General features: G+C 44.6%; 1 protein-coding gene across 1 annotated transcript in view; it reads right to left on the reverse strand.

The window, feature by feature from the left end:
- The window catches only part of KCNQ2 (potassium voltage-gated channel subfamily Q member 2), a 359,037-nt gene that overhangs the window by 171,845 nt on the left and 174,065 nt on the right, over nucleotides 1–13,127 (reverse strand). Inside the window, exons 2-3 of the mRNA XM_078650429.1 lie at nucleotides 11,730–11,820; nucleotides 7,505–7,631 (exon numbers count right to left, since the gene is read on the reverse strand). Of these exons, the coding sequence (XP_078506555.1) occupies nucleotides 7,505–7,631; nucleotides 11,730–11,820 (218 nt within the window). The remainder of the gene's footprint in view (nucleotides 1–7,504; nucleotides 7,632–11,729; nucleotides 11,821–13,127) is intronic.

A 13,127-nucleotide genomic window follows, 5' to 3' on the forward strand; every position in this document is an offset into this window, starting at 1 on the left:
CCCACCAAAAAAACACATTTTGCTCAATGCATTTCAATGAGGAGTTGGACAGTTCCTGATGTAAAACATCTTGTTTCACTAACCAAATACTAGAATCGTGAAGCATGAGCAGGTGGCTAGAAGGCACCCAGCCTTTACTTCCAACTACGCTCACTACCCTATGAACAGGATGTTTGTGAAGCAGGAAGCATCCTTTACCCCACAGTTATAACAACGACCTGCCTTTACAATGTAGTCACTACCCCGATCTATGACATTACCACGTGTTCCTTTACCCAGCAAGTCGTTACAACTACCTGTATTAGGGGGCTCGTTGTTGGAGTGGTGTTGAATTTTAAGTCCAACAACTTCCCTATTGTTGTGTAGACTGGAGCTGGAATAGTATTTTACACTATTCCAGAGTCCAGCTTCCCCCTAAGGCAAGTCGTTGTAACAACTTGCGTGGTAAAGTAACGTATGGTTAGGTCTTATGTTGGGGTAATAACTGCGTTTTAAAGGCATGAGGGGTAAATGCATGCGGGGTTCCGTCATACAACCTTGTGAACCACAATCTACTGACTTGTAATGAGATCACTGTGAGCAATGCATGCTTTGATGACAGCATATAAGTGTGAGAGCAGGTGTGAGTTAGGATGAGAATTCATTGAGGTGAAAGGTAGTGTGCTAGCGTTAGTGCGAGAGTAGGATAAGGTCTTAAGGAGGGAGTGACTGTAGTCTTTTAAGAAGTGGAAATGAGGTGTGAATGTTATGTTATGTTATGTTAAAATGGAACTTTTATAGCGCAACGGCTACTCCAAAGGAGTGTCCCGGCGCTTTGAGCTCCTGACCAAAGAAAAAGAGCTGAAAAAACATAACAGTAAAAGTAAAAGAGCAGGGGCCTAGAAGATGGGACAGATTATCCAGCGAATAGCCAAGTTTTTAAGTCTTTCCTGAAGGCAAGCAGGTTTGCGGTGTTTCGCAAGGACACCGGTAGAGTATTCCATAGCTGAGGGGCAAGGAATCTGAAGGACCGGCCGCCTAGCCGAGCCCTTTTGACGCGTGGCACCCGAGCAAGAGCCAAGACTTCTGACCTGAGGGATCGAGCAGGTCGATAGAAGTCCAGCCTCCTCTGAAGATATTTGGCACCATTGCCATGCAAGGCCTTATGGGCAAGCGTCATGGCCTTGAACAGTATCCTCTTCCGCACCGGAAGCCAGTGAAGGGATACAAGGAGATTAGAGGCACTGGTGCGACGGTGTAGGCCAAAAATTGCACGCGCAGCAGCGTTCTGGGTGACGTGCAAGCGCTGGAGGAGGTATTCAGGCAGACCCAGATATAGGACATTTGCATAGTCCAATCTGGACCCTATGAGTGCCTGAACAGTGATCCTCCGATGTTCCACCGAGAGAAGGGGAAAGAACTTGCGTAGCATTTTAAGGATCCCAAAGCATGTTCCCGTAAGAGTAGAAACCTGGGATTTGAGCGAAAGCTCGTTGTCAATTTTAACTCCCAGGTTCTTAGCCCACTTAGAGGACTGAGCGGGAGGGAACATGTCAACAGGCCACCATCCCTGCCAATCTGGTTCCGATGGGCATCCGAAGAATAGTATTTCGGATTTGTCCGAGTTGCACTTAAGGCTGTTGTGTGAAAACCAGCTAAAAACAGCCCCAAGGCACTCACGGATCCTTTCTCCATCGAACTCTTCGCTCTTACAACAGGTGAAAAGGAGCTGGGTGTCGTCAGCATAAGAGACGATCCGGGCCCCGTAGGACTCCGCCAATGTCGCCAGAGGGGTCATAAAGATGTTAAATAGAGTAGGGCTCAATACAGAGCCCTGAGGCACTCCGACTCCCAATGGCGGCATCTCGGCGGACCCAGGTGGGACCCAGACCGTCTGCCGGCGGTTGGCCAGAAAGGAACAGAACCAGTTGAGCACCGTCCCCCCTAGTCCGATGTCATGAAGTCTAGTGAGGAGATCCTCATGGGGGACGGTGTCAAACGCCGCCGACAGGTCTAACATGACTAACATCACCCTGCCTCCCGTGTCCAGCACCTCCTTAACGATCTCCGAGACTTCCAGGAGCGCCGTCTCGGTGCTTAGGTTGGAGCGAAAGCCCGATTGGGATTCATGAAGTAATTCATTAGACTCCAGGAAGTTGGAGAGCACGCAGTGCACGTGCTTCTCCAGGATCTTAGTCAGTGCTGGAAGGAGCGAGATTGGCCTATAATTGGAAGGCGCCTCTGGGTCAAGATTGGGCTTCTTGATCAGGGGGATGACCATGGCTTGCTTCCAGGCCTGGGGCAGGCATCCCTGACTCAGGGATAAATTAAGAATAGGATTAGCTATGGGGTTGATGACGTCTGCCATTTTCGCTAGGAATTTTGCTGGGCACGGATCTAACGGTGAGCCCGATTTAAGGTTCCTCATCAAGGCTAAGGAAGTAGCAACCGGAAGGGAAGGGAAGTCTAGCAAAGCTAGGCCTGGGGGAGATACAGAGACTGTCTCAGTCGGCACCGCAGACAAGTCATCTGGAGATCTCGACGAAAAAGAGTCCTGAATTTGCTTGATTTTGGTGGTGAAGAAGTTGGCAATAGTATAAGCCCAGGTCTCCACCGGGGCATCCTGAGTAGAGATTGACCGGGGGCTGGTGAATTCACGCACGATTGAAAAAATCTCCTTACAGGAGCTAGCTGCGCCTTCAATCCTCTTGGCGTAATAACATTTCTTGCCCTGAAGAACTAGATCATGGTATGACTTCATCATGATTCTATAACGTTGTTTAGCCTCAGGCTCATACTGGGCTCTCCAAGCCCGCTCAGCAACTTTGCATTGCCTACGGGCGTGGGCTAATTCCTCCGTGAACCAGGGGGCAGAGACCCGTGGGGCAGCGGACCTGGGTGGCTGTAAGGGAGCGAGCTCATTTAATCTGGCAAGAAGCCAGGATTGCAGGCTCTCCAGATCTTTCTCCAGGTCGCCCATACAGGGCACAGGGTGATCAACCCAAGCATGCATTAGCATATCTGGGGTCACCCGATGGAGTGCCCTATAGCTGCTGCCCTGCTGCCTCGTGGCCCTGGCCGGAGAAGCCTCGGTGGATGGTATTTCAAAATGGGCAAGATAATGATCAGACCAAATGACTGGCAGAAGTGTTACAGCCATGATCGGTGTGGTGGAAAAGACCTGATCAAGTGTGTGACCTTTGTCGTGAGTCGGACCAGAGAGATAGGGGGAGAGACCTAGGGTAGAGGCGATATCCAGCAATTTTATGGCGTCCTGGTCATTGTGGTCGTCCATATGGAAATTGAAGTCTCCCGCCAGTAGGCACCGTTCCGATCTAAGGACAAGGACCGACATGGCCTGCTGGAGATCATCAAGAAAGGATCCCACTGGACCCGGAGGTCTATAAACAATCATACCCTTCAGCGCTTGTTGCGGCGTTAGGGAGATGGTAAAAGCTAGAGAGTCAGCCCCTGCAATGTTGTGAGTATGCGTGACCGTGCACGGAAGAGATTTTTTCACAACCAAGGCAACTCCTCCTCCCCTGCCCTTGTCCCTGTCCTGTCGATGGATGGTATAGTCAGAGGGAATGGCTGCCACAATATCCGGGTGGGAGGAATCATTAAGCCATGTCTCAGTGAGCATCAAACAGGTGGGACTGGTCGTCGAGAGGAGATCAAAAATCTCTTGAGTGTGTCGGTGCAACGACCTCGTATTAAGGAGTAAACAAAGGTGTTTTATGCTACACTCCTTAACAGGGATAGGGGAAGGGAGGGAGCGAACAGGGTGCCAATAGCAGGCAGGGCACTTATGTTTACCCCTATATCGGCCAGGATAAACTAAGTGACACGACGTATTCCAGTTGCACAACGAATAGAGCTCTTGAGCAGAGTATGAAAGCATAGTGGCCAGAGGTACCTGCCACGCCCAACGCCTCCGGGACGCTGACGGGCGCAGACGGGCAGGACTCTGGCGCGACTCAGGCGCAGGTCCGGCGCGTCCGCTGACCACGTCCGCTGCGCGGAGGGAAAGGGGAGCTTTATATAGCGCTGCTAGAGCGCGAGGGCGGAGAGTCCTACCCCCAAGATGGCGGCCGAAATGCGATCCCTGCCCTCGGCGTCAACACTCAGCCGAGGGCGGTCTAAAACCCCAAACAAGGGTGAGGGAGCAGGCGAAGCGCTTACAAGCGCTGGGAAGTCAAAGGCAGGCAGCTGGGCGCTTATAACACAAGCGCGATCTTAGGCTGCACAGTAATTAAAATACAGTTTGCAAACACGAAAAAAACACACTCGTTTTAAAAAAGCCCAAGAATGGAGAGAAGACCTCCCGGCTTCCGCCTCAGGAGGGAAAAGGGTAAGGTAGCAGTTGGTGAAGTGGGTGAAGTGAGAGTGTGTAATGTGTGTGAGTGTGTGATGAGGTGAGTGAGTGTGCTGAAGTGCGAGATAAGCAAGTGTGTGTTGGGGGGACGGCGCACAATTGTTTAAGGGGTTTTAGAGGTGTTTCACAACATCTGTGGGAGTATGTCGAGGTCTGTCTAGGACAGGCGTTATATCGCCGGACCAACACTGATAACCACACTGTAGTAGTTTAACTTGAAAGAGGTTATTACAAAGGGAATTAAAGCTCTAATTTGGCAATGTTTTGTTGTGGATTTGTCACATTGTGACTTTCTCTCGACCTGGAGATTCAGACTAATATGGCTTGTTAATACAAGGTGCTTTGTAGAGGCAAGTAGGTGTATCAGGGGTGTAGCTTGGTAGGAACGAGTGGGTCGTGTGAGCCTGAGATTTCCCAACAATAATCTTGTAGGTGATATAGAACATGATACAACACGCACAGTGTGAAGGTGTTTAAGAGGTGCTAGGAGGGTAGAGGGACTTCTTGGGGTATCAGTGGCAGGAAAAACAATATTTTGAATAATATTACAATTTTTAAAAACAATCAAATATATACAAGCATTCGGGTATCTGTGTGGGGTACAAAAACAGCTTAAGACTTTAGAAAATCTGTAGTGGAAAATTTGCCATTTTCAACATTTGCATACAGTGACGTTTGACTCCCTCCATAAAGTACCACCACCCTCCACCCAGCTACCCTTTACAAGGTGGCGGATGTGTCAGTGGCAATCCCATGGCAGTACCATCGTCTAATCCACAGCCAGTGGTCTGTCAAACATCTGTGATATAAGAACTGGGTGGAAGTAATAATTACCTGATTTTTAATTCAGCTGGTAGGATGGAAAGATGTTGGAAAGACCCCCAAGTTCACAGATAGATGTAGGACCCAGTGGGGACTCTGGGGTGACCAATCATTCTCCACGTATGAGTAAAAGGGTGGGGGAATCCCTGAGGGGATTTAAGACCTTGGAAGTAATGCCTATGATTACCTCCCGTGTGATACACAAAAACCCACAAAACAAAAAAACATCACAAATAAGTGCAGTACAAGTGACAGGGTTCTCCTTTAGATGGAGGGCAGAGAGAAATGTAATCTGTGGAACTAACACTGTACCTTGACAGCCCTGAACCTGGGGAATGCTCAGGATTCCCCCTGCACTGCAGATAAGCCAAGGATTCCCCTGGGCTCATGGGTTTCAGCCAGATACTGTTTCCAACAGGCAGACCTGCGGGTCACTAGAAGCATCCGTATTGTGGTGTTTGAAACATCATGCTCATATCTGTCTCTACCCCACTATTCTCCCACAGCCGTCTCCTGTAATTCAGTTTAATTTCCATCAATGGTCGTTGCATGGTGGCAGGTTTTAGGACTCGGTGGATTGGTGCCTGACCACAGATCCTCTGGCTTCTGCAAGTTACAGCTGCAGTCCCAATAAAAACACCTAAGAGGACCAAGGGCTCAATTCACAAAGGTAAAGTTAGACCAAAAGTCTAACTTTACTACTTTTTGGTATTTACAAAGGTAATATACTACTAGTGAGTTTACTACCAGTAAACTTACTAGTAGTAAAGCTACTACTAGTAAAATTACTAGTCGTAATTTCACTTGTAGTAACTTACCTTCGTGAATACAGATAAGTAGTAAAGTTAGACTTTTGGTCTAACTTTACCTTTGTGAATCGGGTGGTGAGTGTCTGCTGCAGAGATCTGTGCGTAACCAGTATGTCACAGGTTTCAATAACTGTAAGATGGCTTGATGGGTTAATGTATCTGCTGCACAGTTGTGTGGATGTGTATGTCACCAGATTATAAAAAGGTTCAAAGACATGGCTAAGGCCACTAATTTCGCTCCATCACTTTCAGGTAACTGCATTATTTTAAAATTATATTACAGACACTATAAAAAGGGCTGTAGAAAAATGTGAAAAAAATGATTCTGTGTTAGAGAGTAAACAAGTGCTTTCATAATACATATTTTAGCAATACGATATAAGATTGTACATAGTGCAAAAAATGTTTAGAAGTGTTGATTAAAAGAACAGTCACCAGAACTCAGCTAGTAATATTATTACATTACCTCTCAAAATTAATATATCTTTGTCACCATTAAGTCTCAGATGACTCATCGATTAAAGCCTATACTGGCTCCCAAGCAGTCTTAACATTTGCTGATTAACCAATTACACACATTAACATTTCTTTTAGATAGCAGACACACTGGCAAGAAGATTTATTTCTTCTTTAGATTTCCCTACAGAGAGCAGTAAACCTCGTCCCTTTACTTTGAGCCTGCATAAACATAATTTACCACAAAGTCTAAAGCACGCACTACCTATACAACGTGTCTGTACAACAACCTGTCATTAGCACTGCATTCCTTCACCACGCAAGTCTTTATAACTTCTTGCCATAGGGGAAGCGGCGTTGGACTTCGAAGTCCAGCGCTTTACCTACTGTTGGGCAGATCTGGGTTGGAATAGTAATTTATACCTCTCCAAAGTCCAGAGCTTTCCACTAAGACAAAGTGCTTGTTCGCTGTAAAGGCTTGCGTGGTAAAGGAATGCAGTGGTAAAGACTGGTCGTTCTAAAGACCGCGTTGTAAAGCAATGCATTGTAATGGCTTTCACGGTTCCGTCATAGATCCAATGAGAACTGGTTTTGTGAATTCAAAAAGCATGAACAAGTGGTTGCCTATGGATCCTGCCAACATCGACCTCTGCTGCTACACAGAAAAGCTTAATGCATTTCCTCCAAAAAGCTAGACCTCATTATGCTACTAGCATGTATTCAAAGAAGGAAATGGAATCTTACAAAATGGCTGCAAACAGTAGAATGTCTGCTCAAGCTAAGATGGAAACAAGATTGAGTGGCCTTTATACACAGGAGAATCTATTAATTAAGATATAATATGGATCCCAGGTCACACATGCATGTAGAGAAGGAACTCACTCCAATATCACAGGAAAGTATTAGAATGGCGTCGTTCCAACATGCTCTTGTAATCCATTGAAAGAAAGACAAATAAGACAGGCTGTAATTTCTAGGATTTTTGAATGTGTGCCTGAATCTTTTCCCCCTATTTGCCTTTGTCCAATCACAGGGCAGTCTCAGATAAAAAGAAAACCCTCACCGATGACACAGAATGGTTTACGGGCAAACTTAAGCCGACCCCTCCAGCCCCGGTACCGACAGCAGCATCCAGCAGCCCAGATCCTCACAAAGTACTCCACACCGAACACCACAATGGTCACGATTTCCTACGGGTAAGAAGAGGGGACAGGTCAACACATGCCACAGTGTAGCAACATCCTATGCAGTGGAGTGGCAAAATGGTGGAACGCTGCAAGAGAAGCTGCCAAGTCTATAAAGCTATTAGAAGATTTTATGGAATACAGATGTACATTGCCTCGAATAGGCCTTTTTAGTTATTTATTTTTAATTTTGTACTTTAACCTCGTTCTACACTCTCTTTCTTAACCACTTCCGCACTGGGGTTTTAATTAGTGGGCGGGATTCCGAAGCACACAAGGGGTTAATATAAGTTACTAGAACTAAATTAAGTTGTAATTATTTTACCAACCTCTTAACATTTGACCTTGCTGAGATTTGAAATTATGACGTGCTGATCACATCAGATTTCAGAAGCGAGCATTTCCTAACTGTGGGCTTCATGTACCAAAAATGCATTCGGTTAAAATAGTTGCAGTTTGTGCACCAGCTTTTACTGAATACATTTGTATTTTGCTAACCAACCTGTGCACTAATAGGTCAGTTTACAAAACACGGAATCGTGGTGAGTCGCTATTCTACCTACCTCATTATTATTAATGAGATGGGTTGCCAATTGAGACCTACTACGATTGGCTACAATTACCACTTTGGGGTCAGCAGACCACCATTTCTGTGATTGCTTTAAAATAATTAAGCTTTCTAGAAAATGTAGGCCTTTGTCTTCAAAAGCTTTTTGTTTACAAACTGCAGCATGGGGAGCAAAAATTAAAGAACACATTTGATTACCCCACTGCATATTTGTGTAGGGCCTAAATGCCCTTGACCACTGGCATGTGGTCTGCAGCCTGCAGCCCCCTCCACCCCCCCATATATACAAAACTTTCACCACACCATTCACTGCTGGTGATTTCTAACAACAGTGCGGCATGGAAGTAATAAGGGAAAGCCATTTAATTGTTAAATTACATAATTGGATTGACAGGAAAATGTCAGGGCTTTTCTGTTTATATGTTCAAGCGCATACCACGCATATACCTCCTCCATTCACAATTCCTATGTTGTGTGTTCGAGCAGGGCCGGACTGGCCGTAGCGGGCACCGGGCGTTTCCCTGGTGGGCCGCCAGGATGGGGCACCCCTGGGATGCCGTTTTTGTTACTGAAGGCCGGTTTTGCAGCATAGCTGAAATATCGGCCCATTGTAACAAAAGCTGCGCAGTGGGACGGAAGTGGTGCTTCCAACTAGCACACCCTGAGGTCTGGCCAAGCTGTTTGCCAGGACAGGTTCCCAGTCCAGCCGTGTGAGCGAGAAATTAAAACAGGGAAGAAGGGTGACATTTCCTCTATCAATTCAGTAATTTCATTCAGCAGTTTCAAAAGGTTTATAAAATGTAAAGCATTTTACCTTACTCCTCAGCAGAGTAGTGTACCTTTATTTTTGAAGTCCCTGCTGCAGGAGAGACCGTCAGACCCCTAAAGGTGTGGCGCAGGGGCCAGAGCAGATGCCTCTGGAGCACAGTGCCCGCGGTTCGATCCCTGGCAGCAGCTCAGCCTCATGTGTGTGACTCTAAGCAATAGCTCACCAACTGCCTGATTCATCAAGCTAAATTGCACTTGCAAAGGGCAAGATTCTCAGAATCTTGCCTTTTGCGAGTGCAATTTTTGCATTTGGGATTCATCATCCCAAATTCAAAATTCGCTATTAAAGAATTCGCACATTTGCGAAGAATTGCATTTAAGGAATCTCTATTTGAGATTCCTTAAATGCTATTCATGAATCATTTTGAAATTGCGAAATTGCAATTTTGGGCCGCTATTTACCGAGAGGTCAGACCTCGTGGTAAATAGCAAAAACTTAGAAAAATGCATTTAAATGCATTTTTTTAAGTTGCATGTTACACACACACATGTCCTTTGGACATGTGTGTGCGCAACACCAATGTAGATTACATTTCAGGGGTGCTACAGGGTGTCCTTTGGACACCCCTGCACCCTTGAAATCGCATCCCTATTTGCGATTAGCTAATTGCTAATCGCAAATAAGGAATAACTCCCCATTCATTCCTATGGGCCTGTAGGCCCTTAGGAATGAATGGGGAGTTATTCCTTATTTGCGATTAGCAAGTTGCTAATCGCAAATAAGGAACATGTAGGAATCGCAATATTTTTTGCAATTCCTACATGAATCCCGTTTTGCAAGTCCTTAATAGCGATTCCTTATGAATCGCTATTAGGGCCTCGCAAAACGGGAGAATGATGAATCAGGCTGTTAATCTCCCGGATGGCCACCAGCGCCTTGAAACCCTTGAGGGGTGATATGTTCGCGCTTTACAAATACAAATTATTGTGCCTCTCTTGAGAGCTCTGTATTCGTGCTGTTCCATGTCATTTTCGCGGTTATCAACACTGAAAGTGAATTAAGAGAGCTGCTCTCAATTACAATAATGCCTGTCTTGGAGAAATCCTGGGTCATATCAAGCACACTTAACGTGTGCTTATCTAATGTGAACAGGAAAGGGTAGGCTCTTCCTGCAATTGACGAGCTGCCTTTCCTCAGACTGAGCTATGCAGACAGCATCCGGGGATTGCATTGTATCGGTGAAACAAGGCCAATAGTTTCCTGATACTACTTTGATTGGAACATGGGGGCTGTTGAGAGGTAAGCCCTGCATCATGATGTAAATCAGAGAATGAATACATGCACACTGGCATTTGGACTATAGGAAAGTGGCTGGCTGCCTTCCCCTCTCAGAGTCTTGCAAGGCACTGACTATAAAGCATTATATATTGAATATTTCTCCAGCTACAAATGTTTATTTGGGCGATTGCAAATTGGGAGGGGGCAGACCCCCAGTGCCCCAAATGACCACCCATCACCACTACCCATCAACACTAAAGAGCAGGACACTAACAGCCTGATTCATCATTCTCCTGTTTTGCGAGCCCCTAATAGCGAATCATAAGGAATCTCTATTAAGGACTTGCAAAACGGTATTCATGTAGGAATTGCAAAAAATATTGTGATTCCTACATGTTCCTTATTTGCGATTAGCAAATTGCTAATCGCAAATAGGGATGCGAATTCAAGGGTGCAGGGGTGTCCAAAGGACACCCTGTAGCACCCCTGAAATGTAATCTACATTGGTGTTGCGCACACACATGTACAAAGGACATGTGTGTGTGTAACATGCAACTTAGAAAAATGCATTTAAATGCATTTTTCTAAGTTTTTGCTATTTACCGAGAGGTCTGACCTCTCGGTAAATAGCGGCCCAAAATTGCAATTTCGCAATTTTAAAATGATTCATGAATTGCATTTAAGGAATCTCAAATAGAGATTCCTTAAATGCAATTCTTCGCAAATGTGCGAATTCTTTAATAGTGAATTTTGCATTTGGGATGATGAATCCCAAATGCAAAAATTGCACTCGCAAAAGGCAAGATTCTGAGAATCTTGCCCTTTGCGAGTGCAATGTAGCTTGATGAATCAGGCTGTATGTCATTTTATCTCTCTGTGATTTTGTACAATACTTTAAAATACAGTTATGTCATTCCCGCTCTCATAAAAAGTACTGAAGAAATATGCAAATTTATTTTCTTTTAAAAAAATCAATAAAACGTGCAACATCTTTTACAATTTCTTCACTCGCCTCATTAAATTTGCTCAAAAGCAGACAACACATTGGGTACCAAAGATTCTTTCTCAATGGTCAGTGACCAAATGAATGAATCATTCAGAAATATGAGAGAGCATCCTCTCTATTCTGAAATGCGAAAAGGTTCTTTAACAACCACAGTAAGCAAACCATTATTGATCTCACCCCCCTTAACTTAGGAAAGCTAATATATTAATAATAAATGCCAAATGTCAAAGTGCTGTGTCATCAAACGTGATAACATTTTACCACACATTTTTATAATTCCTATATTTTTTTATTCTATATTATATTTTGAAAATTATGACCATATATAAAATTAAATGTGCTTACGAATTCACAGTTTCAATGTCGTAATTTACAAACATGTATTTATAAATTCAACAAACACAAACTCTCACAAGCACATAGCATGTATCTAGTCCCTTCTCACTTAGACCTATTTTTAAATATAACATGAGTATATCTTACCAAGATATAAAGCGCTCCTTCAGAACTCTTCTCGTACTCCTTAATGGTGGAAAAGACAGACAGCACCAGACAGGAAAACACCAGTAGGAAACTGCAAAATAAGAACAAGAAAGACAAATATTAAATGTATGTGCATATAAATTCTGTGACTAAAGTCGGATGGAATTGCTGAGAGCTGGTTCAGAGAATGCATTTCCTGATGCTTTAGTAGTCTCCAAATTCTTGAAGTTGGGGTTGTCCAAACTAGGTGCCCTGGCAATGGTCACAACCACACCAGGTTTACAGAATAACCGCATACTTTGTAACCGATTCCCTGTTAGGATATATATATATACACATATATATATACATTCATACATACATAATACACACATATTATATCACTTGCAAAAATCTAGAAAGTGTCTAGCCCATGAGAACCGCTGATGGTCCCTACAATCCATTGAAAAATCCATCAGGGCAGAATGGGGAAAACTATCTATTCCACAATTTCTGTGCATGCGCAGAACCACCACCTGGCCAATCCGCATATAAGAAGTTTTACCATACAAAATTCCAATTAATTCCACTAACTGAGAATCGTTAATAAATTTGCATGATTGTGCAGTTAAAAAGTGTGGAAAATTCCACATTGGGGCAGAAAATGTCACCAGGCGTTTCTGACATTGAGCCAAATACCACACTTATTATCCTCACACTGCAATACCAATACCTACGTAAATCAATATTGATGTAACACTGGCCAACCGTCGAACGTTGAATCTAACACCACCATGGCAAGGCCAGTAGGCACATAGGTGCCCTTTCATAAAAGCATTTATGAGTAGGGGGTAATACTATAGAAATACTCTTTGTACATATACATTCCTTTGTGAATCGGCCCAAAAATAACTAACCCCCTATAAGTAGGTGGGAAAAGGGTACAATCCTTCCTATTTATACTAATTGTATACAAATATTCCCTGAATATTCCCATGTTATTTCCGTTTCAGATGCTTTGGGACCAATTCACAGAGGCATGTAAGACTACTCAAAGGATTATTACTTGGATACTAGACAATCCTTGCTATTCACTCTTACCCTGTAACAGAGATGAAATCCTATAATATCAGTGGCGGCTCCTCCACAGGGCTCTCGCGGCAGAGCAGTGGAGGAGTGGTTTGCCCACTCCTAAGTGCACATGACTGTTTGGCCGGCCTTCTCGGGGGGTGCCCAAAACAGTCATGCGCACTTTTCCTGCTCTGCATGCAGGCTGCATTACATCATGCGTGGAGAACATGCCCAGGCCCCACTTCCCTGGCTGTGCCTCGAAACAGGACGCTCAGACTAATCACAACGAGCATTGCAGCGTTGTGATTGGTCAGGGGAGCCTTACTGTGCTTCCTATTCCTGGAGTCA

Source organism: Lissotriton helveticus, chromosome 7 (assembly GCF_964261635.1).
Source record: "Lissotriton helveticus chromosome 7, aLisHel1.1, whole genome shotgun sequence".
In the NCBI taxonomy this organism is placed as follows: Eukaryota; Metazoa; Chordata; class Amphibia; order Caudata; family Salamandridae; genus Lissotriton; species Lissotriton helveticus.